The sequence below is a fragment of the Theropithecus gelada genome, chromosome 20, assembly GCF_003255815.1.
Source record: "Theropithecus gelada isolate Dixy chromosome 20, Tgel_1.0, whole genome shotgun sequence".
NCBI classification, from domain to species: domain Eukaryota; kingdom Metazoa; phylum Chordata; class Mammalia; order Primates; family Cercopithecidae; genus Theropithecus; species Theropithecus gelada.
The window spans coordinates 31,457,372-31,482,140 of record NC_037688.1 but is presented as its reverse complement, the minus strand read 5'-3'; the positions used below and the strand labels follow the sequence as shown (position 1 = coordinate 31,482,140).

The following is a 24,769-nucleotide window of genomic DNA, read 5'->3' as shown; positions in this document are numbered from 1 at the left end:
TTGAGACAAGGCCTTTCTCTGTCACCTGGACTGGTCTCTCTCTGTCACCCACGGCTCACTGCAGCTTGGATCTCCTAGGATCAAGCTTCTTGAGTACCTGGACTATGGGTATGCCACCATATCTAGCTAATTACAAAAAATTATTTGTAGAGATCAGGTCTCACTATGTTGCCCAGGCTGGTCTCAAACTCCTGGGCTCAAGCAATCCTCTTGCCTCAGCCTCCGAAAATGCTGGGATTACAGGTATGTGCCACTGCACCAGCCCAGTTTGTTTGTTTGTTTTGAAACAAATAAACTGGTTTAAGTAAAAAAAAGTGAATGAATGCAGGGAAATCTATCTCCGTGTGGGTAGGTCTGGCCCAAGGGTGTTGTGGTAGGCACCTGGCTCTAAGTCAAGGGTCAGAGGTCAGAAGCTGGAGTCCTTCAGCAGAACATCAGCAGCTTCCTTGAGCAGGAGCGGTTTCCAGTGTTCAAGGGTTTCATTGACTGGTCCTACGCTGGGCTTCTTTCTTGCCTTCTTTCACAATCAAGTAAGTATTTTGCTGACAGATCTCTATTGATAATGCAAAAACAACAGCAAAAGGGGAAATGATTCAAAAATAAGAGAAAAAGCCTACGTTTTTCCAAAACCCATTTTTTTTACTATTAGTAATACGAGTGAGTAATGATAACAATAGCAAATACCAAGATAGCGTGTACTGTGTGCCAGCTCATGTTCTAAGTTTTCTGTATATGGAAATCCAGTAAATCCTTACATAGCCCTTTGAGGTCAGAATCTCATAGCAAGCCCATTTTACAGATGAGGAGGCTGAGGCAAAAGAGGATCCTCACCTTGCCCAAGACAAAGTGGAGCCAGAGTTTGAACCCAAAAGGTCTAGCTTGAGGGTCTGTATCTTTTTTTTTTTTTAATTTTTATTTTTGAGACAGAGTCTCGCTCTGTTGCCCAGATTGGAGTGCAGCGGCACGATCTCAACTCACTGCAGCCTTCACCTCCCAGGTTCAAGCAATTCACTTGCCTCAGCCTCCTGAGTAGCTGGGATTACAGGTGTGAGCCACCTTGCCCAGCTAATTTTTGTATTTGTAGTAGAGACAGGGTTTCTCTATATTGACCAGGCTGGTTTCAAACTCCTGGCCTCGAGTGATTCCCCTGCCTCAGCCTCCCAAAGTGCTGGGATTACAGGTGTGAGTCACTGTGCCAGGCCCAGGGTCTGTATTTCATACCCGCATGTTTTCCCTTGGTTCATTTACAGACTAGAAACTTAACCACATTTATTTAAAAAGGAAACTTTGTATCACTAGCATAAATAGAAGATTCGTATTGCTTGACATAGATAATAACTGTAAAAACTGAATACTCTGACCTAGTGTGGTGGCTCATGCCTATAATCCCAGCACTTGGGTAGGTTGAGACCAGGAGTTTGAGACCAGCCTGGGCATGATTGAGTGCACCTGTAGTCCTAGCAGTGTGGGAGGACGCCTTGAGCCCAGGAGTTCGAGGCTGCAGTGAGCCTCATTGTGCCACTGCACTCCAGCCTTGGCAACAGAGAGAAACCCTGTCTCAAAAAAAAAAAAAAAAAAAAGAAAAGAAGAAGAGGAAGAATACTCTAATACTCTAATATAACAATATAACATGATTCTAAATAGCACCTATTGCCCCTTCCCCAATTTTTTTTTTTTTTAAAGACAGGATCTCACTCTGTCTCCCAGGCTGGAGTGTGGTGGCATAATAATCTTGGCTCACTGCAAGCTCTGCCTCCCAGGTTCATGCCATTCTCCTGCCTCAGCCTCCTGAGTAGCTGGGACTACAGGCTGATTTTTTGTATTTTTAGTAGAGACAGGGTTTCACTGTATTAGCCAGGATGGTCTCAATCTCCTGAGCTCGTGATCCGCCCGCCTCGGCCTCCCAAAGTGCTGGGATTACAGGCTTGAGTCACCGCGCCCGGCCCCGTTCCCCATTTTTAATTTTTTAAATTTATTTTTTCTCTTTACCTCTAGCTTTGCATGGATGATCCTTCCCCATTTTGAAAGTGGTTTGTGCTTTTGGTGTCATATATAAGAATCAAATAAAAGTTACCAAGATTTTCTCCTAGAAGTTTTAGGTTTTACAATTTAGTCTATGGTCCATGTCAAGTTAATTTCTTTTTATTTATTTATTTATTTTTTGAGATGATTTTCTTGTTGCCCAGGCTGGAATGGTGTGATCTCAGCTCATTGTAACCTCTGCCTCTCAGGTTCAAGTAATTCTCCTGCCTCAGCCTCCCCAGCTGGGATTACAGGCACGCACCATCACGCCCGGCTAATTTTGTATTTTTAGTAGAGACGGGGTTTTACTGTGTTGGCCAGGCAGGTGAACCTGATCTCAGGTGATCTGCCCCCCTCGACCTCCCAAAGTGCTGGGATTATAGGCGTGAGCCACGGTGCCTGGCCAAGTTAATTCCTGTGCATGGTATGAGATAAGGGTTGAGTTTAATTTTGTATATACATATATAAGGATGTCAAATAGTTTCCACCGTGTTGATTGAAGAGACTTCTTTCCTCTGTCTTCTTTGAATCTGGCTTTTTTCAGAGACTGGGAGGTTTGATTCTCACGGTTGCTGCAAGGATAAAAAGGTATAATTATTTTGCTATGCTCTATTTAAAGCAATCGGCACATGGTCAGCACTCAGTATATACCAGTTCTCAGATTTTGCTAACTGCTTTTCTGTGGTTTGACATGTAGCTGGTTTCCAGGTTTTTTTGTGTTGTTTTGTTTTGTTTTGTTTTTTGCTTCAAGTATAAACAGCAATGCAGTGGATATCCCAGGCATTCAGCTTTGTTTTCTTCTTTAAAATTATTTGAGAGTATATTTCTGGATCTTTCTCTATGCTACAAATCAGTGTAAAAAGTGGACCCATGCACTCTGCTAGAAGCCACAGGCTGCTTTTGAATTAGCCCTGCTTCCAACCAGAGGGAGCTCTCTGGGAGGTTTGAAAACCGGAATTAGGGCCGGGCGCGGTGGCTCACGCCTGTAATCCCAGCACTTTGGGAGGCCGAGGTGGCCGGATCACGAGGTCAGGAGATACAGACCATCCTGGCTGACACGGTGAAACCTCGTCGCTACTAAAAATACAAAAAAAAAAAAAAAAAGAAAAAAAGCCGGGCGAGGTGGCGGGCGCCAGTAGTCCCAGCTACTCAGGAGGCTGAGGCCAGAGAATGGCGTGAACCTGGGAGGTGGAGCTTGCAGTGAGCCGAGATCACAACACTGCACTCCAGCCTGGGTGACAGAGCGAGATCTCTGTCTCAAGAAAACAAAACAAAACAAAAAACTGGAATCGGGCTGGGCGCGATGGCGCATGCCTGTAACCCCAGCACTTTGGGAGGCCAAGGTAGGAGGACCACTTGAGCTCAGGAGTTCAAGACCAGCCTGGGCAATTTAGCGAGACCTTGTCTCTAAAAAAGAATTGTAAAACTTAGCTAGGCATGGTGGTGCGCACCTGTAGTCCCAGATACTTGGGAGACCAAGGCAGAAGGATCACTTGAGTCCAGGAGTTTGAGGAAACAGAGTGAATACCCTATCTAAAAAAATAAACAAAAAAGAAAAAAAGAAAAAAACTGGAGTCATCCCCTTCCCTGGGGAAACTTTCCTGCCTTCTGACCCCCCCCACTCTCTCCCTGGTCCCCTGATTGGTGGTTTCTTATCCTCCCAATAGCTGCATAGGCTTTCCCATGATATTTTTTTACTTGTTTATTATTTTTTTGAGACAAGGCCTTTCTCTGTCACCTGGACTGGTCTCTCTCTGTCACCCACGGCTCACTGCAGCTTGGATCTCCTAGGATCAAGCTTCTTGAGTACCTGGACTATGGGTATGCCACCATATCTAGCTAATTACAAAAAATTATTTGTAGAGATCAGGTCTCACTATGTTGCCCAGGCTGGTCTCAAACTCCTGGGCTCAAGCAATCCTCTTGCCTCAGCCTCCGAAAATGCTGGGATTACAGGTATGTGCCACTGCACCAGCCCAGTTTGTTTGTTTGTTTTGAAACAAATAAACTGGTTTAAGTAAAAAAAAAAAAGTGAATGAATGCAGGGAAATCTATCTCCGTGTGGGTAGGTCTGGCCCAAGGGTGTTGTGGTAGGCACCTGGCTGTAAGTCAGGAAATGCTGACTAAGGCATCGCGCCGTTTTGGTGATTCTGTCACTTGTAAAGCTGGCATGGATTTCCATGTTTTGTTTCACCTGAGAACACTCCAGCTCGGGAGATGCTTTTGGGATATGGTGTGGCACTGAGCTTTCCGGATACGCTGACATTGATCACAGATAGGTGGCACCCACCAGAAATGTACAGCCTGGATCCAGGAGTGTATTTGATCAAATTCATTCAGATGTCTTTGGGTCGTATGGGAAAATGCATGTCCAGGACCCAGCCAATCTTGTTTGAGAAGCAGGCATTTGAAAACAAATTCCACAGGCCTGGAGACTATCTGATTTCAGGCAGAGGCCAGAAATAGGAGGAAAGCACAATATTCCGTTTATATCAGACATCTTGGCAGAGCTGTTCATCTGCTGCTGCCTCTGCTTGCCTCGTGAGGAAAGGCTTGATCAGAAAGCGAGATGAATTAGAATATCACATTTGGCAGCCCTCAGTGAATTAATGGATCTAGGCATTAAGCGGCATTGGCTGCCAACATCAGCGAAGAGTGGAGCGCAGTTGTCATGTGCCTTCTGTTGAAAGAACACAGCACTACTTGTATCGTGACAAAGGGCTTCAGCCTGAGCTTGAGCCTGTTCCCACTGCAAACATGCAGAAAGAGAAGACAGAGGAGGCCAGGAGGGGTGACTCATGCCTCTAATCCCAGCATTTAGGGAGGCCAGGGTCAAGGATTGCTTGAGCCCAGGAGTTTGAGACCAGCTTGAGCAACACAGTGAGACCCTGTCTCTACAAAAAATAAAAATAAAAATTAGCCAAGTGTGGTGGTGCATGCCTGTGGTCCCAGCTACTCGGGAGGCTAAGGTGAGAGGATCACTTGAGCCCAAGAGGTAGAGGCTTCAGTGACCTGTGATTACGCCACTGCACTCCAGCCTGGGTGACAGAGGGAGACCCTGTCTAAAAAAAAAAAAAAAAAAAAAGCACGCACAGAGGAACATGTTCAGACGTGGACCATGAATCTGCAATCAGGAAACTCTGGGCTATAGACCAGGGACACCTATTAAAAGAAAAACTTTAGAAAGAATAAATTTAATAGTTTATTATCATGATCAAGTATTAGGTACTGTACATAATTGTGTATGCTAGACTTTTTGTTTTGTTTTTTTGCTCTGCGACAGGGTCTCACTCTATCACCCAGGCTGGAGTACAGTGGTGCCATTGTGGCTTACTGCAGCCTTGGCCCCCAGGCTCAAGCAATCATCCTGCCTCAGCCTCCTGAGTACTTGGGACTACAGGTGCACACCACCATGCCTGGCTAATTTTGTATTTTTTATTTTTGTAGAGACAGCGTCCTGCCATGTTACCTTGTGTCGACTGTAATCACAGCACTTTGGGAGGCTGAGGTGGGTGGATCCCATGAGGCCAGGAGATCGAGAGCAGCCTGGCCAACAAGATGAAATCCTGTCTCTACTAAAAATACAAAAGTTAGCCGGGTGTGGTGGCGGGCACCTGTAATCCCAGCTACTTGGGGACATAGAGGCAGGAGAATCGCTTGAACCTGGGAGGTGGAGGTTGTAGTGAGCTGAGATCTTGCCACTGCACTCCAGCCTGGGCGACTGAGCAAGACTCCGTCTCAAAAAAAAAAAAAAAAGTTAATTTTAAAATGTATATATTTCAATCAATTAAAGTTATTTTTAAGTCAGGCCTCTTGAAGTATAGTTAATGTACAGTAAAACTCATCCTCTTCAAGCATACAGTTTGGTAAATTTCAACAAATAATATACCAACACCTCATTCAGGATTTAGAGCATTTCTTTCACCTCCCAAAATTCCCTTGTGCCCCTTCTCAGTCAATCCCCTTCCCCACTTCCCATTTTGGGATGTCACTGATCTAATTTCTGTTCCTGGAGTTTCGCTTTTTCCAGAAAAGGCTGAATGTACATTCAGGGTATATAGGTATATACTCCCAGGTATATACTCAAGAGAATTGAAAACATTGGCCAGGCGTAGTGGCTCCCACCTGTAATTCCAGCACTTTGGGAGGCCAAGGCAGGCAGATCACTTGAGGTCAGGAGTTCGAGACCAGCCTGACCAACATGGTGAAGCCCTGTCTCTACTAAACATTAAAAAAATCAGCTGGAAGTGGTGGTACACTCCTGTAATCACAGCTACTTGGGAGGCTGAGGCAGGGAAATCACTTGAACCTGGGAGGCGGAGGTTGCAGTGAGCTGAGATCACACCACTGCCCTCCAGCTTGGGCAACAGAGTGAGACTCAGTCTCAAAACAACAACAACAAGAAGAAAATGTTATGTCTACCCAAAAACTTGCACATGGACTTTCATAGCCACATTATTCACAATGGCCAAAAGGTGGAAACAGCCCAAAGGTCCACCAGCCAAGGGCACTGTGTACTTAAAGAGGGTGAGCTTCGCTGTCCATCAGTTACACCTCAATAAGCCTGACTTTGAAGTAACTTCAATGGATTGAAATATATAAATTAAAAAAAAAATTCTTTCCCTCCATGCCTCCCTCCTTCTCTCCCTCCCTCCCTCCCTCCCTTCCTTCCCTCCTTTCTTTCTTTTTTTTTTTTTTTCCTTTTTTGAGAGGGGATCTCACTCTGTTGCCCAGGCTGGAGTGCAGTGGCATGATCATGGCCTGTTGCTGCCTCCATCTCCCCAGATTCAAGTGATCTTCCCACCTCAGCCTCCTGAGTAGCTGCGACCACAGGTGCATGCCTCCATGTCCGGCTAATTTTTGTATTTTTTGTAGAGACAGGGTTTTGTCATGTCGCCCAGGTTGGTCTTGAACTCCTGGGCTCAAGCAATCCACCCCCTGCAACCTCCCAGTGTTGGAATTACAGGCGTGAGCCACTGCGCCTGGACAAAATTAATAATTTCAAAATGACACTAAAAATCCTCATTAGTTACCTTTGGAGGAAGCCAGAAAACAACACAATCTGAAATGGACAAAGAAAATGTAGGATATTCATGCAAGGGAGTATTATTTGACAATAAAAGGAGTGAAGTATGGGTACATGCTGTGTCTTAGTTTACCTGGCCTTCCATCACAAAATACCATAGACTGGGTGGCTTAAACAATAGAAATGTTTTCTCACCGTTCTCTGGGCTGGAAATTTGAGATCAGGGCACCAGCAAGATTGATTTCTGGTGAGGGGTCTTCTCTTGGGTTGCAGATGGCCACCTTCTCACTATGTGCTCACATGACCTGTTCTTTGTGTGAGTATGGGAAGAGACAGAGAGACAGAGAGCGAGCGAGCGCACTCTGATGTCTTCTCTTTTTTTTTTTTTTTTTTTGAGACTGAGTCTCTATTGTCCAGGCTGAAGTGCCGTGGCGCGATCTCGGCTCACTGCAACCTTTGCCCTCCGAGTTCAAGAGATTCTCCTGCCTCAGCCTCCTGAGTAGCTGGGATTACAGGCACCTGCCACTGCACCTGCCTAATTTTTGTATTTTTAGTAGAGATGGGATTTCACCATACTGGTCAAGCTGGTCTTGAACTACTTACCTTGTGATCCGCCCGCCTCGGCCTCCCAAGGTGCTGGGATTACAGGTGTGAGCCACTGCACTTGGCCCGATGTCTTTTCTTATAAAGGCATTATCTCACCATGAGGACCCCGTCCTTGTGACCTCATCCAAGCCTAATTACCTCCCAAGGCCTCATCTCCAGGAACCACCGCATTAGGGGTTACAAATTCAACAAATGTATTTTGGAGAGACACAAACTTCAGTTCATAACATGCTCCAAAATGAATGAACCCTGAAAACATGCTAAGTGAAAACACGCTAAGCAAAAACACACTAAGCGAAAGAAGCCAGACATGAAAGGTCATGTATTGTGTAATAAATCCCATTTATATGAAATGTCCAGAATAGGCAAATCCATAGAGACAGAAAGAATATTAGTGGTTGCCAGGGACTGGGAGGAAGAGGGAATAGGGGGTGACTACTAATGGGTTCAGAGTTTATTTTGGGGGTAATAAAAATGTTCTGTAATAATGGTGACTGTTGCACAACATAGTACAGTAAAAAAAAACCCACAAAGTTGTACACTTTATTATTTATTTTTATTTTTATTTATTTTATTTTGGGATGGAGTCTCACTCTGTCACCCAGGCTAGAGTGCAGTGGGACTACCTCGGCTCACTGCAACCTCTGCCTCCTGGGTTTCAAGTGATTCTCCTGCCTCACTCTCCCAAATAGTTGGGATTACAGGTGCACACCACCCCGCCTTGCTAATCTTTTGTATGTTTAGTAGAGATAGGGTTTCGCCATATTGGCCAGGCTGGTCTTGAATTCCTGACCTCAGGTGATCCACCCACCTTGGCCTCCCACAGTGCAGGGATGACAGGCGTGAGCCACCGCACCGGCTGTTGTGCACTTTATTTATTTTGAGACAGGGTCTTGCTCTGTCGCCCATGCTGGAGCCCAGTGGCATGATTATGGTTCACTGCAGCCTTGACCTCCCTGGCTCAAGTGATCCTCCCACCTCAGCCTCCCAAGTAGCTGGGACCACAGGTGCATGCCACTACACCCGACTAATTAAAAAAATTTTTTTTGGTAGGTACAGGTTCTCACTATGTTGTCCAGGCTGGTCTCAAAGTCCTGGGCTCAAGCAGTCCCCCGGCCTTGGCCTCCCAAAGTGCTGGGATTACAAGTGTGAGCTACCACACGCAGCCTGTACACTTTAAAATTGTAAATTTTATGGTATGCAAATTATATATTGATTTTTAGAAAGAAAGAAAAGTACTTAAGAGGCACATCAGAGATTTAAAAAATAACCAGGGAAAAATTGAACATGGATTCTCTATGAAATCATATTAAAGAGTTATTAATTTGAGGGTTGTGTGATAATGATATTGTGATTATATACTTCAAAAATCCCTACAAACTGGTGAAATGGCATGTTTGAGATTTGCTTTAAAATATTCCTGGAAAAAAAAAACTGGGGGATGAGTGAAACTGGAATGACAGAAGATTGATCATTTTTTTCTTTCGTTTTGAGACAGAATCTCACTGTTGCCCAGACCGGAGTGCAGTGGCACAATCTTGGCTCACTGCAACCTCAGCTTCCTGGGTTCCAGTGATTCTCGTGCCTCAGCCTCCTGAGCAGCTGAGACTACAGGCGTGCACCACCACGCCCAGCTAATTTTTGTATTTTTAGTAGAGACAGGGTTTCACCATGTTGGCCAGGCTGGTCTCAAACTCCTGATCTTTCATGGACAATTCTGTGGAAATAACTTTTTTGTTTTTCTTTTGGTATTTTAAGTTGTTTTTTTCCCCTTCTCCTTGTCGTTTATTCTGCCTCAAGTGATTCACCTGTCTCGGCCTCCCAAAGTGTTGGGATTACAGGTGTGAGACACTGCACCAGGCCAGATTGACAATTTTTGAAGCGGAGTAACAGCTTTATGGGGGTCTGTTATACTATTCTACCTTGTTTCAGTTTGTTTAGACAACTTCCATTATAAAAAGTTGCAAAAAATAGGCCGGGCATGGTGGCTCAAACCTGTAATCCCAGCACTTTGGGAAGTTGAGGCAGGCAGATCATGAGGTCAGGAGATCGAGACCATCCTGGCTAACACAGTGAAACCCCATCTCTGCTAAAAAGTACAAAAAATTAGCCATGTGTAGTGGTGGGCCCCTGTAGTCCCAGCCACTCAGGAGGCTGAGGCAGGAGAATGGTGTGAACCTGGGAGGCCGAGCTTGCAGTGAGCTGAGATCATGCCACTGCACTCCAGCCTGGGCAATAGAGTGAGACTCCGTCTCAGAAAAAAAAAAAAAAAAAAAAAAAGGTTGCAAAAAATAAAATATGACAGAGGAAAAAAAAAAGTCTTGGCTAGTCCTGAATTCTAGAAAGTTCCTCTTCCAACTGAAGATCCTGAGCTGGGTCCTATGGCAAGGACAGCATACTTTTGTCCTCAAAGTCCTCCTGACTGGGGACTGAGCTTCAGTCTGAGAGAAGCTATCTAAACCACTCCTAGAAGTTGTTTTTATTTGGGACTGAACCAGTGTACGGAGCATTTTGGGGATGGTGGACCTTTGTGGTGTATCAGTTAGCTCCTACTATGTAACAAACCACCCTAACACTTAACGGCTTAAAATAAATATTTATTATAGCTCATGATTCTTTGGGTGGACTAGGATGCTGGGATGACTTGGCTGGGGCCAGCTCATCTAGGATAGCCTCCGTCAAATGTCTGGGGCTTCAGCAATGCCTCCTCTAGCAGGCTACCAGGATTACTTACATGATATGAAGGCCCCCTGGCAGCAATAGAGGGAAAGTCCCAATGTCCAAGTATATCCCATTGGTCACAGCGACTCACATGGCCAAGCCCACCTCAGCCTTGATCTCCTAGGCTCAAGTGATCCTCCTGCCTCAGCCTCCCAAGTAGCTCAGACTATCAGCCAAGCCCATGCTAGATCAGTCAAGTACAGCCTAGATCAGCCAAGTTCAGCCTAGATCAGTCAAGTACAGCCTAGATCAGCCAAGCCCAGCCTAGATTACCTAAGCCCAACCTGGATCAGCAGAGCCAAGCCTAGATCAGCCAAGTCCAACCTAGATCAGGCAAATTCAGCCCAGATCAGCCCAGCCCACCCTGGATCAGCTGAGCCAAGCCCAGATCAGCCAAGTCCAGCCTAGATCAGCTAAGTCCCAGCCAACCTGTCATTCATGAAAAATAACACATGATTGTTTTCAGTCACTGTATTTTGGGGTGATTTGTTATACAGCAAATTGAGTGGGTGCTTGGGGTTTCTCACAGGCTGTGTGTGTCCTGAACATGAAATTGCACCACCTCTTAAGGGCTGGGGCACAGGCTCTGAACTGCCAGGATTCTAATTCAAGTTCCATGTTCCCTCCCTGGGGAGGTGGTGTCGGTTTTTGGACAGGGGACAGAGGAACCAAAAACAAAGCATGTGTCTTAGGAAAGGAGCGGGGAGTGAAGCCCACAGGATGAGCAGGGCCTTACTGCCCCAACTGGTGGACATCGCAGTATAGGTTTAGCAAGGTAATTTATTTTTTATTTTTGTTTTTTGAGACAGTGTCTCATTGTATTACCCAGGCTGGAGTGCAGTGGTGCGATCCTAGCTCACTGCAGCCTTGAGCTCCTGGGCTCAAGCAATCCTCCTACCTCAGCCTCCCGAGTAGCTAAAATTACAGGCATGAGCCACCATACCTGGCTAGGGATTTTTTTTTTTTTTTTTTTTTTTTTGAGTTGGAGTCTCACTCTGTCACCCAGGCTGGAGTGCAGTGGCGTGATCTCAGCTCACTGCAACCTCTGCCTCCTAGGTTCAAGCGATTCTCCTGCCTCAGCCTCCCAACTAGCTGAGATTATAGATGCCTTCTGGGTTCAAGCGATTCTCCTGCCTCAGCCTCCTGAGTAGCTGGGATTACAGATGTGCACCACCACGTCTGGCTATTTTTTGTACTTTTAGTAGAGAAGGGGTTTTGCCATGTTGGCCAGGATGGTCTCGAACCCCTGACCTCAGGTGATCTGCCAGCCTTGGCCTCCCAAAGTGCTGGGATTACAGGCGTGAGCCACTGTGCCCAGCCTGAATCTGTTTTTTATTTATGTTATTTTTGACTTATGATGGGTTTATCAGGACTTAACCCCATCAAGCATCTGTGTTAACTCCTGCAACAATATGGCTGGTTCCCAAATGCAGTGTCCCAAGTGAAAGAAGCCAAAACAAAAGGCCACACACTACAATTGTATTTATCTGACATTCTGAGAAAGGCAAGCATGCTGGACAGAAAACAAATGAGTTGTTGCCTAGGGCTGGGGCTGGGGGAGGAGCTGACTGAGAAGCCACAGCAGGGAATTTTTTGGGTAGATGGAGATGTTTTGTATCTTGATTATTACAGTAATTACACAGTTCTATGAATTTGCTAAAAACTGTTAGAATTGTATACTGAAAAGGGTAAAATGTAGTATATGTAAATTAGCCCTCAGTAAACCTGAAAAAGTTCCCAAATGAATGTAACAGCAGGGGAATTGCCAGGGTGGGATGGAGGAGGAGGAGGAGGGGGAGGGAGAGGAGGAGAAGGAGAAGGGAGGAGGAGGAGGAGGAGGGAGAAGGGAGGAGGAGGGGGCAGAAGGAAGGAGGATGAGAGAAAGAAGGGAGGAGGAGGAAGAAGAGGGGGAGGAGGAGAAAGGAGGAAGAGGAGAAAGGAGGAAGAAGAGGAGGAGGAAGGAGGAGGAGGAGAAAGAAGGAGGAGGAAGAAGGAGGAAGAGGAGAAAGGAGGAGGAAGAAGAGGAGGAAGGAGGAAGAGAAGGAGGAAGAGGGAGGAGGAAAGAGGAGGAAGAGGAAGGAGGAAGAGGAGGAGGAAGGAGAAAGGAGAAGAAAGGAGGAGGAGAAAGGAGGAAGGGGAGGAAGAGGAAGGAGAAAGAGGGGGAAAGAGGAGGAAGAGGAAGAAGGAGGAAGAGGAGGCAGAGGAAGGAGAAAGAGGAGGAGGAAGAGGAAGGAGGGAGGAGGAAGAGGAGGAGGAAGGAGGAGGGAGGAGGAGGGAGGAGGAGGAAGGAGGAAGAGGAGGAGGAAGGAGAAAGAGGAGGAGGAAGGAGGAGGGGGAAGAGGAAGGAGGAAGGAGGAGGGAGGATGAGGAAGAGGAGCAGCAGCAGGTAGCCACTGGGACTGAGATTCAGGGTGACTGCATAAGGGATTAACTTGAACAACCCATGTTCTCTCTATAAGGCCCTGCCTGCCTGCTGGGCACCTCCCAGGGTAAGGGCCAGCATTCTTTGGTGACACTATGGATCACACAATGAAGAAGATGCAAAAGTCATACCTGCTCTCCCCCAATGGTGTCACTCTGTAGCCATTTCCCCCCACCAGAGGGGAGACAGGGAGGAGGCAAGGGGATGGAAGAGAACTAAATCAGAGACGGAATTGCAGCCTCATCTGCAGAACGGACACAATGGTCCAGACCTTGCAGAGTCTAGAGGGGCAGATGGGAGGACCATGCACACGTGCTGAGCCCTGTGTGGGTGTCCACTTTTGGGAGCAGCCACTAGCCCACAGGGTGTGAATTCCGGTCACACTTCTTACAAGCTGTATGACCTTGGACAAGTGTTTTAACCTTTCTGGGCCTCAGTTTCCTCATTGATAAACTGAGATTTTGTGCTTCCATGAGATTGCTGTGAGATTCAATAAATGTAAAGACCTTTGTCCTGGCCAGGCACGGTGGCTCACGCCTGTAATCCCAGCACTTTGGGAGGCCAAGGCAGCAGGTCACTTGAGTCCAGGAGTTTGAGACCGGCCTGGCCAACATGGTGAAACCCCATCTCTACTAAAAATACAAAAATTAACCAGGCATGGTGGTGCGCATCTGTAATCCCGGCTACTTGGGAGGCTGAGGCAGGAGAATTGCTTGAACCCGGGAGGTGGAGGTTGCAGTGAACTGAGATCACACCACTGCACTTCAGCCTGGATGACAGAGTGAGACTTTGTCTCAAAAAAAAATTATTTTTTCTTATTTATTTATTTATTTATTTATTTTTATTAATAGAAATGAGGTCTTACTATGTTGCCCAGGCTGGTCTCGAACTCCTGGGCTCTCACAATCCTCCCACTTTGGCCTCCCAAAGTGCTGGGATTACAGGCATGAGCCACCACGTCTAGCATTGTTTTCGGAGTGGGAACTCAACGGCTTTTTTAACCTGTCCTGCAGCCTGAGTCATTCATGGAGTGTACCACGGCCCTCAGTGTGTGAACTCAAACCACCTGTTCATTCTTTGGTCCTGCTTTTGTTCAGGCCCCGGGCTGCCAGCTGGTGTCATCGTAACTCACTCATGGACCAGGGCTGCTTGGACATTCTGAAGTCATTTCTCATGTGAGCCGTGTCCAGCTGCCAGGGCCGGGTGGTCCTGTGCAGGCTGTGGGTGCGGTGTGCACTGTGGCTGATGGCTGAGTGGCAGTGCTGCTCTTACATAATCAGTTTCTCTCCTCCTTTCTCTTCCCAGAGCCAGATTTCACACTGAGCAGCTGCAGTCGGAGAAATCAGAGAAAGCGTCACCCAGCCCCAGATTCCGAGGGGCCTGCCAGGGACTCTCTCCTCCTGCTCCTTGGAAAGGAAGACCCCGAAAGACCCCCCAAGCCACTGGCTCAGACCTGCTTCTGGGCTGCCATGGGACTTGCAGCCACCGCCCCCAGGCTGTCCTCCACGCTGCCGGGCAGATAAGGGCAGCTGCTGCCCCTGGGGCACCTGCCCGATCCTGCAGCCTGGCCACTCCTCCAGGGCCAGCCCTTCCCTGACTCAGTGGCCACCTCTGCTGCCCCGAGGCCATGTAGGCCGTACTTAGGCCTCTGTGGACACACTGCTGGGGACAGCGCCTGAGCTCTCAGGGGGACGAGGAACACCACCATGCCCCGGGGCTTCGCCTGGCTGCGCTGTGAGTACTGGGGGGTCCCTGGGGACCTGCCCTGGGAGGCCTTGGCCTAGATCCAGGATTTGCTGTAACCATAGCAACCAGGGCATTCTTGCTGGTGAGAAGTTGCGATGCTTAACAGTCGGACTGCAGACATCCTCTGGGATTCCCACGGCCAGCCTCTGCCTTGTCTGCCGCTGACTTCAGGCTCTGACGGGCAAGCTGAGTGGGCGGTTCTGGCTGGGTGGGCATGGTCCTCAGGGTGGTCTTAGGTCGGGGCAGGCACTGGGGGTAGGTGGCAGCATCTCACCTTTCCAGGCTTGTGGGCGCTGGGGAGCCCCGTGCGGGCAGCAGAGGCAGAGTCCTGGGTGTGGCCAGTGGGGGGTGGGGTGGGGGCTGGTGAAAGTGTCCAGGGATCCAAGACCCACAGCAGAAGAGCAGCCAGGTGCCTGGAGAAGGCAGCCTGGTCCCCTCCAACCCTCCCTCCTAACAGAACAGAATTAAAAAGCAGAATGATAACACTGTTGGTAAAAAGAAAAATAAGTTGAAATGAGGACAGAAAGGAAAAAAAGGATCTGGAAGCCTCTCATGCCTACTGGGTGGGAGGCCAGACCAAGATCCCCTGTCTCCAAGATTCAATTTAATTGACTCAAATTCAACACATTTTTCTGGTGCCTCCCACGTGCCCACTGCAGAGTCACTGCCATGACAACAAGGACCTTGCTGTCTCGTGCCTCTGTCTCCAACGCCTGGCACAGGGTTGAGTGCTCGGGAATTGTTTGAGGTTCGGGGTATGAGCCTGCGAGGGATTCAGAGAAGAGCTGGGTCCACCCTGGCCCTTGAGAAAATATACAACAAAGGGTTGGGACATGAGGGACAGGTGGAAGGACTCAGCTGGACCCAGTGTTCTGGAAGCCCCTAGTCATGAGAAGCAGGGGTGCAGTGTGGGGGAGGGGCTGCTGGAAATGGTCTAGAAGGTGGGGTGGTGCTCACACGGGTAGACCTGGGGTCGTAAGGCTGGTGTTTCAGGGAGAGGGGCCAGTGTGAGCAAAGGTTCGGCGGTGGGATGGTGAGGCCAGGCTGGGAGCTGGTTTGGACCCAGTTGGCGGAGGCCTTGAAAGCCAGGCAAAGCGTGTATCCCTCCCCACAGCAGGCAGCCCTGGAGGATTTGAGAGCCGGGCGGGGGTGTCGTCATGATTGGGAGTTCCTCTGCTCTTGAAGATGAGTCTGGCGGTGTTTGTAGGAGTTGCTGTTGTCGCCGTCTGCACAGGAGGGAATAAGGGTCATTCTGGAGGTGGAGGTGCGAATGAAAGGCAAGGGATGCTGGGCTGGTGGCTCACGCCTGTGATCCCAGCGCTGTCGGAGGCCAAGGCAGGAGGATGGCTTGAGGTCAGGAGTTTGAAACCAGGCTGGGCAACATAGGGAGACCCCATCTCTAAAAAAAGGAAAATTAGCCAGGTGTGGTGGCATACATCTGTAATCTCAGCTACTCAGGAGGCTGAGGTGGGAGGATCACTTGAGCCCAGGAGGTTGAGGCTGCAGTAAGAAAGGATTACATCACTACACTGCAGCCTGGGCAACAGAGTGAGACCCTGTCTTTAAAAAAAAAAAAAGAAAGAAAGAAAAGAAAAAGAGAGAAAGAAAAGCAAGGGAGAGGAGTAAAAGCTCCAGGAGGCAAGTCTTAGGACCAGGCAAGGACTGGCTGGGGGATGAGGGAGAGGGAGAGCAGCAGATTTAGGTGGGGGCTGGTGCCCAGGGACTGGGGTGCTGAGGAAGTTGGGCTGCCATAACCAATTAGTATGCTTTGGGTGGCTTAGAGCAACAGCAACGTATGGTCTCACAGTTCTGGAGACTGGAAGTGTGAGATCAGGGTGCCTGCAGAGCTGTGTTCCCTCCAAAGGTGCTGGGAAAGAGCCTCCCTTGCCTCTTCCAGCTCCTGGTGGCTCCTGGCCTCCTTGGCCTGTGGCCTAGTCACTCAGATCTCCCTCTGTCTTTATGTGGTTTTTCCCTCTGTGTGTCTCTGTGTCCGCTCCTCTTCTTCCTAGGACACTAGTCACTGGATTTAGGGACCTGCCTAAATCCAGGATGGCTCATCTTGACATCCTTCATTTAATAACGCCTGTAAGTGGCACAGGACAGTCGAGCCCCCAAGGGGGCTTAGCCTGCAAGGGTTCTTGGCTTTGCCTGGGAGAGAATTCAAGGCAAGCTGGTGGGTAGAAGACAGCTTTACTGAAGAGGCATTACAGCTCCGTGCCAGTTCCTGCAGAGCAGGGCTGTGCCAGAGGAAGCGTACTGAGGAGCAGCTTAGGGCCGTTTGCAGTCATATTTATACCAACTTTTAATTGCATGCAGATAAAGGGGCAGTTTATGCAGACATTTCTAGTAACTTTTTGGGCCATTGGGTCATTGCTATGGAAAGGGGCGGTAACTCCCAGACGTTGCCATGGCAATGGTAAACTGACATAGCACACTGCTGGGCATGTCTTTTGGAATGCTGCTTCTGCCCCGTCCATCCCTGTTTTCACTAGTCCTCAATTTAGTCCAGTGTCAAGACTCCGCCTCTGGAGTTGGTCCTACCTCCTACTTCACAAATACCCCATTTCCAAACAAGGTCACATTCTGGGGTTCGGGTGAACGTGGATTTGGAGGAGATGCTATTTAACCCACTGCACAGGTTCAGATTTGGTCCCCGGGGCTGGGGGTGACAAGCCTCACTTGTCACTGCACATGGGGTCATCTCAGAGAGGGGGCAAGCCCCTCCTGCCCCCCACCTAGGGCCAGGGAACAAGGAAGGGAGTACTGTACTCACACGGATCTTTCTTCAGCCTCCTCTCTGTCTGGCAGCTTGTTTTATTTATTTTATTTTTATTTTTATTTTTTTTTGAGATGGAGTCTCACTCTGTCACCCAGGCTGGAGTGCAGTGGCGCAATCTCAGCTCACCGCAACCTCTGCCTCTTGGATTCAAATGATTCTCATATCTCAGCCTCCCGAGTAGCTGAGACTACAGGCACCTGCCACTGCACCTGGCTAATTTTCGTATTTTTAGTAGCGATGGGGTTTCACCATTGGCCAGGCTGGTCTCAAACTTCTGACCTCAGGTGATCCACCTACCTCGGCCTCCCAAAGTGCTGGGATTACAGGCATGAGCCTCCGTGCCCAGCCTGTCTTGTGGGTTCTTACCTCTGCGCTAAGACAAAGGCAGGGTGGGTATCCTGACTAAGGTCAGGGGTGGCACTGGCTGTGGGGTTCCTGGTGTATAGAGTATGTGGGGGACAGTGGCCTTGAGGTTGGGGCTGTGCTGTCCTTGCCTGGTGCCTCTCTGTTAACCTGTTTCTCTGGGTGGGTGGAGGCAGTAAAAAAGGAAACTTACACTTAGCAGTGATGTTTAGGCTGCAGTCTCAGAGGAAGGCTACCCAGCTGGGGGAGAGGCAGATCATCTGTGGACAGCGTTTCCAGGGCAGTCTGTGTGCCCACCATGCCAGGCTGGGAGGCTCAGTGTCATTCCAAGGCACAGTTCTTGCCTTGAGGCCACAGCTGCCGGGTCCCCAAGGCCCCAGACGGGACACAGAAAAGGGCAGCTGCTGTAGGGTTGAGGGGTGGAGTAGACGGCCAATGGTGATGACCACACAGGAAAAACCCAGTGTGGACAGAGATATTGATTTTTTTTTTTTTTTTTTTTGAGACGGAGTCTCGCTCTGTCGCCCAGGCTGGAGTGCAGTGGCCGGATCTCAGCTCACTGCAAGCTCCGCCTCCCGGGTTTACGCCATTCTCCTGCCTCAGCCTCCCAAGTAACTGGGACTACAGGCGCCCGCCATCTCGCCCGGCTAGTTTTTTTTTTTTTTTTTTGTATTTTTTAGTAGAGACGGGGTTTCACCGTGTTCGCCAGGATGGTCTCGATCTTCTGACCTCGTGATCCACCCGTCTCGGCCTCCCAAAGTGCTGGGATTACAGGCTTGAGCCACCGCGCCCGGCCGAGATATTGATTTTTTTAAAGAAAAGCTGAAAGTTTTAATTGTTATGTGAAATCCCTGTGGACCAGAGGTGGCCCTTGGGACACCAGCTTGCAACTGCTGCTCTAGGTCTGTGGTTCTAGACCCCCAGCCACAGCTTTACCTGGGACCTTGTTAGAAAGGTAGATTCTCTGGCCGCGTCCTCGACTGGTTGAGCAGAGACTCTGGGGCAGGCAGGACGACCTGTGCCTTAACCAGCTCTGCTCCCATTTCTACTGCTTGGGGCAAATCCCCAAATGCACATGTGAAGCGCTCAGCACGCTGGGCTGTGCAGTGTTTAACTGTGTTATGGATTCACATACCAAAGTCAAGGTCGTGAGTGAATGGGGAAGGTGGTGCTAGAGACAGAGACCGATGGGGGCTGGTGCAGGCAGGGGAGACCCTGGCGGGGTGATGGGGGGAGAGGAGTCTCTGGGAGGCTTTGAAAGAGGTCTGTAGTGTGAGAGCGTACCCAGTGCAGGGCAAAGCAAGAGCCTAGGAGGCAGGGATGATCTTGACCTGCAAGGGTGGGTGCCAAGCCGAGGGATTCAGGACTTAGAACAGAAAGCAAGCAGATGTTAAAGGGCCAAACACTGGTTTAGTTTGTGTTTATCTGTCCCTCTGGCCCAATACTGTATCAGGCACAGGGGAAGAGAGAGAGAGGAAGTGCAAGATAGATTGCAAACTTGCAACTTAGCAAAAAATGTGGGGCTATGTGGGGTACAGGGCTTGAGGAGGCCTGAGGCTTTGAGCTGATCAAGGGCACTCCGGTGGGAGGTCCCGTAGTGGCAAAGGCCAGGCAGGAGGCCTGAGCAGGGCAGGTTTGGAGAAGGCAGTGGGGAGGTAGCAAATAGGTGGTGTGGCTCAGACCAGAGGGGCTGTAAGGACAAAGTCTTCCAAGATGCTGGGGAGTGGGGAAAATCCGATCAGTAATTCCTACTCATAGCTGGGGGTGGCTCGGGATGTGACTCAGCCTGCCTGACTGCTTTTGTCAAAAAAAAAAAAGGAGGATGGTTATTGCTTTTGTCTGTAACAATAATAGATATGGATTATAGAACATAAAAAATGCCCTGAAAGGCCAAGGCCAAGTGTGGTGACTCATGCCTGTAATCCCTGCACTTTTGGAGGCCAAGGTGGGAGCATCGCTTGAGCATATGAGTTTGAGACCAGCCTCGTCTCTACATATTTTTTTTTTAAATTAACTGGGTGTGGTGGTGGTGGTGCCTGTAGTACCAGCTACTGGGAGGCTGAGGAGGGAGGATTGCTTGAACCCAGGAGTTCGAGGTCGCAGTGAACAATGATGGTGCCACTGCACTCCAGCCTGGGCAACAAAGCAAGGCCCTATTTGAAAAGAAAAACATGAAAAAATCTCCCATAGAGATTTGGTAGTCATGGTAGGAACACAGACAGTGTTGAGTCACGCTATTTTTAAGCTTCACTAAGCATATCTAATTTTTCTCATAGCACAGCCATGTCTTTGGCAATGTGGTTTTTATTGGCTACATGCATTATTATGGAACATCTAGGCCATTTCCATATTTTCACTGTTATGAAATAAATGCTGCTCTGTACATCTTTGTTCATAATTTTTTGGTTATATCTTTTTTATTTTTCTTCCAATTTATTCCTAGAAGTGAATTTAGTTGGTGATAGGGTATTGACATTTTTAAGGCTTAGTGGTTTGAAGAGTACAGATACTATTAAATCCATTAATAACAGAAATTGCTAAATTGCTTTCCAGGACAGCACTATTTGGCCAACATCAAGTATTATTAAAATGAAATGAGTTGGGTGTATGGCTGGGCACGGTGACTCATGCCTGTAAATCCAGCACTTTTGGGAGGCAGAGGCAGGGATATCAACTTGAGGCCAGGAGTTTGAGAACAGCCTGGCCAATATGGTGAAACCCCATCTCTACTGAAAATATCAAATATCGGCTGGGTGTGGTAGCGCTTGCTTGTAATCCCAGCTACTTGGCAGGCTGAGGCAAGAGGCATGAGAATTGCTTGAGCCTGGGAGGTGGAGGTTACAGTGAGCTGAGATTGTGCCACTGCACTCCAGCCTGGGCGACAGAGAAAGATTCTGTCTTAAAAAAAAAAAAGGCCGGGCACGGTGGCTCACGCCTGTAATCCCAGCACTTTGGGATGCTGAGGCGGGCGGATCACGAGGTTAGGAGATCAAGACCATCCTGGCTAACACGGTGAAACCCCGTCTCTACTAAAAATACAAAAAAATTAGCGTGGTGGCGGGCACCTGTAGTCCCAGCTACTCCGGAGGCTGAGGCAGGAGAATGATGTGAACCCGGGAGGTGGAGCTTGCAGTGAGCCAAGATCCCGCCACTGCACTCCAGCCTGGGCAACAGAGCCAGACTCCGTTTCAAAAAAAAAAGGCTGGGAAGCTGGGTGTAGTGGCGCTTGCCTCTCATCCCAGCTACTCAGGAGGCCACGGTGAAAGGACCGCTTGACACTAGGAGTTGGAGACAAGCCTGGGCAACATAGCAAATCCCTGTCTCAAAAAAAAAAAAAAAAAAAAGCCCCAATGACCCAAAACCACAAACACAAAAACTTTCATTTGAATATATGAAAAATGGGCCAGGCACGGTGGCTCACACCTATAATCCCAGCACTTTGGGAGGCTGAGGCAGGAGAATTGCTTGAGCTCAGGAGTTCGAGGCAAGTCTGGCCAACATGGCGATACCGTGTCTCTACAAAAAATACAAAAATTAGCAGGTGTAGTAGCATGCAACTGTAGTCCTAGCTACTCTGGAGGCTGAGGCGGAAGGATCGCTTGAGTCTGGGAGTTCTAGGATGCAGTGAACCATGATCCCACTACCTCACTCCAGCCAGGGTGACAAAAAAAAAAAATTATATCTGATTGTTTTAATATGAATTTATTTATATAGTTAGTGAGTCTGATATTTTGGGTAGTTGCTGGCCTACTTCTGTTTTATTCTTTCTGCTCTGATGGACTTAAACTTTTTTCATATTTGTTGCGAATTCTCTCCTATTTTTTCTGTTCAGTCACTTGGAAATCGTTTAGGCTATTTTTGAAGTCACAGTGACCCTCAGTGGCAAAGGATGGTAATGTTTCAGCGGTTCGTTTGTTGCAGGAAGAGACGCAGCCAAGTGTGAGATCTGCTTAATGTCCTAGAATGACCAGACTGGAAAACGTGACAGACCCGCTGGCATAGTCAGCTGGGAGGGACTCTAAGATCAGATAGAGCAGGAAAGAAAGTGGGGTGGATGACTGAAGAGTCATTTGTCAAGTTGAAACCAGAATCCAGGATGATTTGATCTCCTTGAATGTCTGGCTTGGAAAACCCAGCACCAAGCTTTGAAAACATGTCACCCGGACACCAGGGGCTGAGGCTGTCCTGGGCGGGAGGTTGTGCCTGCCTCACGGATCGAGAGAAGCAGGGAGACCAGACGTCGACCCTGGGGCGTGCTTCCTGGGGGGCTCCCGTGGTTGGCGTGGGGTGGATGTGGACCCTCTGGACTGCTCGTGCCTGCCTGATCTTGCTATTCTGGAGCCAGACCCCAGGGAAAGCATTCCAGATCCCGTGCCCGCCACCACACCTTTCCCATCGGTGCTTGTCACCTATGCGAACGGATGACGGTCGTGCTCGGCTTTGCACGTTGTGGACAGCGTGGATGAGATGGAGGGTGCTCATGTGCTCTTGTTGGGTGTGGTCCACAGATATTGGGATCCTCCTTGGCATGGCCTGTGGGAACGAGCGTTTGGAGATATGGCCCTTGACGCAGAGTGAGGAGTGCACTGTCACAGGTTTTCTGCGGGACAAGCTGCAGTACAGGAACCGACTTCAGTACATGGTAACCACGTGGGCACCAGCTGTGTCCCTGTCCCTGTCCCTGTGTCCCGGGGCTCACCTGGCATAGGCCTCTGGACATTCAGAGCCCTTTCTAGGACCCGTGTCAGCCCTGAGCTGACCATGGCCTGTTTCTCTGTCTTTCTCTGAAACCTACCCATGCACCTGGTCTGCATTTACTGACCCCTCTCCTGCCATCTCCTGGAGCTTCCACTGCTCTTTGATCTCACTTTAATCCCACCTCCACAGTGGCACTCACCATCTGACTCAGGAATGTACACCTGGAGCTCTTTGAGGAACCCCAGGCACTTATTAGCCGGGGAGATAAAGACCTAGAAATTGGAGTCTTTGGTTTTTTTGCAGAGTGGAGATGTCTGTGTGGCTATATTGCGTCTTTTTTTTTTTTTTTTGAGGCGGAGTCTCGCTCTGTCGCCAGGCTGGAGGGCAGTGGCTCAATCTTGGCTCACTGCAATCTCCACCTCCTGGGTTCAAGCAATTCTCCTGCCTCAGCCTCCCAAGTAGCTGGGACTATAGGCATGCACCACTATGCCCAGCTAATTTTTGTAATTTTAGTACAGACGGGGTTTCACCATGTTAGCCAAGATGGTCTCCATCTCTTGACCTCGTGATCCGCCCGCCTCGGCCTCCCAAAGTGCTGGAATTACAGGCGTGAGCCACCGTGCCCAGTGCCCCCCCCCCCCTTTTTTTTTTTTTTTTCTTTTTCTAAAAAATTTTTTCTTTTTTTTTTTTGAGACAAGGTCTTGCTCTGTTGCCCAGGCTGGAGTTCAGTAGATAATCTCAGCTCACTACAACCCCATCTCCCAGGCTCAAATGATCCTCCCACCTCAGCCTCCCGAGTAGCTGGGACTACAGGCATGTGCCAACATGCCCAGCTAATTGAATCTTTTTTTTTGAGTAGAGACAGGGTTTCACCATGTTGCCCAGGGTGGTCTTGAACTCCTGGGCTCAAGCCACAAGCCCACCTTGGCCTCCCAGAGTGCTGGGATTACAGGTGTGAGCCACCATGCCTGACCTATGTAACTTTTTTAATTAATTAATTTTTAGAGACAGGGTGTCACTCTGTTGTCCAGGCTGAAGTGTAGTGGCGGGATCATAGCTCAGTGTAACCTTAAACTCCTGGGCTCAAGTGAGCCTCTCTCCTTACAGGCATGAGCCACTGCACTTGGCTTATGTGTTTTTTATTTTAACAGCTTTACTGAGATAGAATGTACATATTTATATGTAAAAGACATAATTCACTCATTTGAAGTGCACAACTCAGGTTTCTTAGTTCACAGAGTTGTGCAACCATCACCATCGTAGGTTTTATAAGATTCTCGGCCGGGCGCAGTGGCTCACGCCTGTAATCCCAGCACTTTGGGAGGCCGAGGCGGGCGGATCACGAGATCAGTAGATCGAGACCATCCTGGCTAACCCGGTGAAACCCCGTCTCTACCAAAAACACAAAAAATTAGCCGGGCGTTGTGGCGGGCGCCTGTAGTCCCAGCTACTTGGCAGGAGAATGGAGTGAACCCGGGAGGCAGAGGTTGCAGTGAGTCGAGATCACACCACTGCACTCCAGCCCGGGTGACAGATACAGGCTCCATCTCAAAAAAAAAAAAAAGATTCTCACCCACAAAATAGTATGTTTTTCTTGAAGTAGCGCGCCCTCACTCTTGAGCGTGAAACTTCTGCCTTAATAGGAGCTGCGTATTTTGTTTCGCCCTCCCTGTGTCCCAGAGGAAAGTGAGTTGTTTTTATCCCAGTTAGGAGCCAGGCAGACCTCTCTGCACAGGACCACCTCTACCATCAAAAGGCTGGCCCTGAGTTCTCTCCTTCTACATCAAAATTCATCTGGAGGCCGGGCGTGGTGGCTCATGCCTATAACCCCAGCACTTTGGGAGGCTGAGGCGGGAGGATTGCTTGAGCCCAGGAGTTCAAGACCAGCCTGGGCAACATGACGAATCCCCATCTCTACAAAAAAAAAAAAAAAAAAAAAAAATGGGCGTGGTGGCACACACCTGTAGTCCCACCTACTTGGGAGGCTGAGGTGGGATGATTGCTTGAGCCTGGGAGGTCGAGGCTTCAGGGAGCCATGATCCTGCCCCTGCACTCCAGACTGGGTGACAGAGTGAGACTAACTCTTAAAAAAGATCACTTGGGGCCGGGCGCGGTGGCTCAAGCCTGTAATCCCAGCACTTTGGGAGGCCGAGGCGGGCGGATCACGAGGTCAGGAGATCGAGACCATCCTGGCTAACATGGTGAAACCCCGTCTCTACTAAAAATACAAAAAACTAGCCGGGCGTGGTGGCGGGCGCCTGTAGTCCCAGCTACTCGGAGGCTGAGGCAGGAGAATGGCCTGAACCTGGGAGGCGGAGCTTGCAGTGAGCCGAGATCGTGCCACTGCACTCCAGCCTGGGTGACACAGCGCGAGACTCCGTCTCAA

General features: G+C 48.9%; 1 protein-coding gene across 3 annotated transcripts in view; it reads left to right on the top strand.

The window, feature by feature from the left end:
* Positions 1-24,769, top strand: part of IL34 (interleukin 34) — a 73,536-nt gene that overhangs the window by 44,129 nt on the left and 4,638 nt on the right. For 2 of the 3 annotated variants that reach the window (XM_025370542.1, XM_025370541.1), the window contains exons 2-3: positions 14,103-14,531; positions 22,194-22,327. In XM_025370542.1, coding sequence (XP_025226327.1) covers positions 14,504-14,531; positions 22,194-22,327 — 162 coding nt within the window. In that variant the 5' untranslated portion in view covers positions 14,103-14,503. Of the gene's footprint in view, positions 1-14,102; positions 14,532-21,754; positions 21,973-22,193; positions 22,328-24,769 lie in introns of those variants that run through there. The other variant, XM_025370543.1, reaches the window with a different exon arrangement.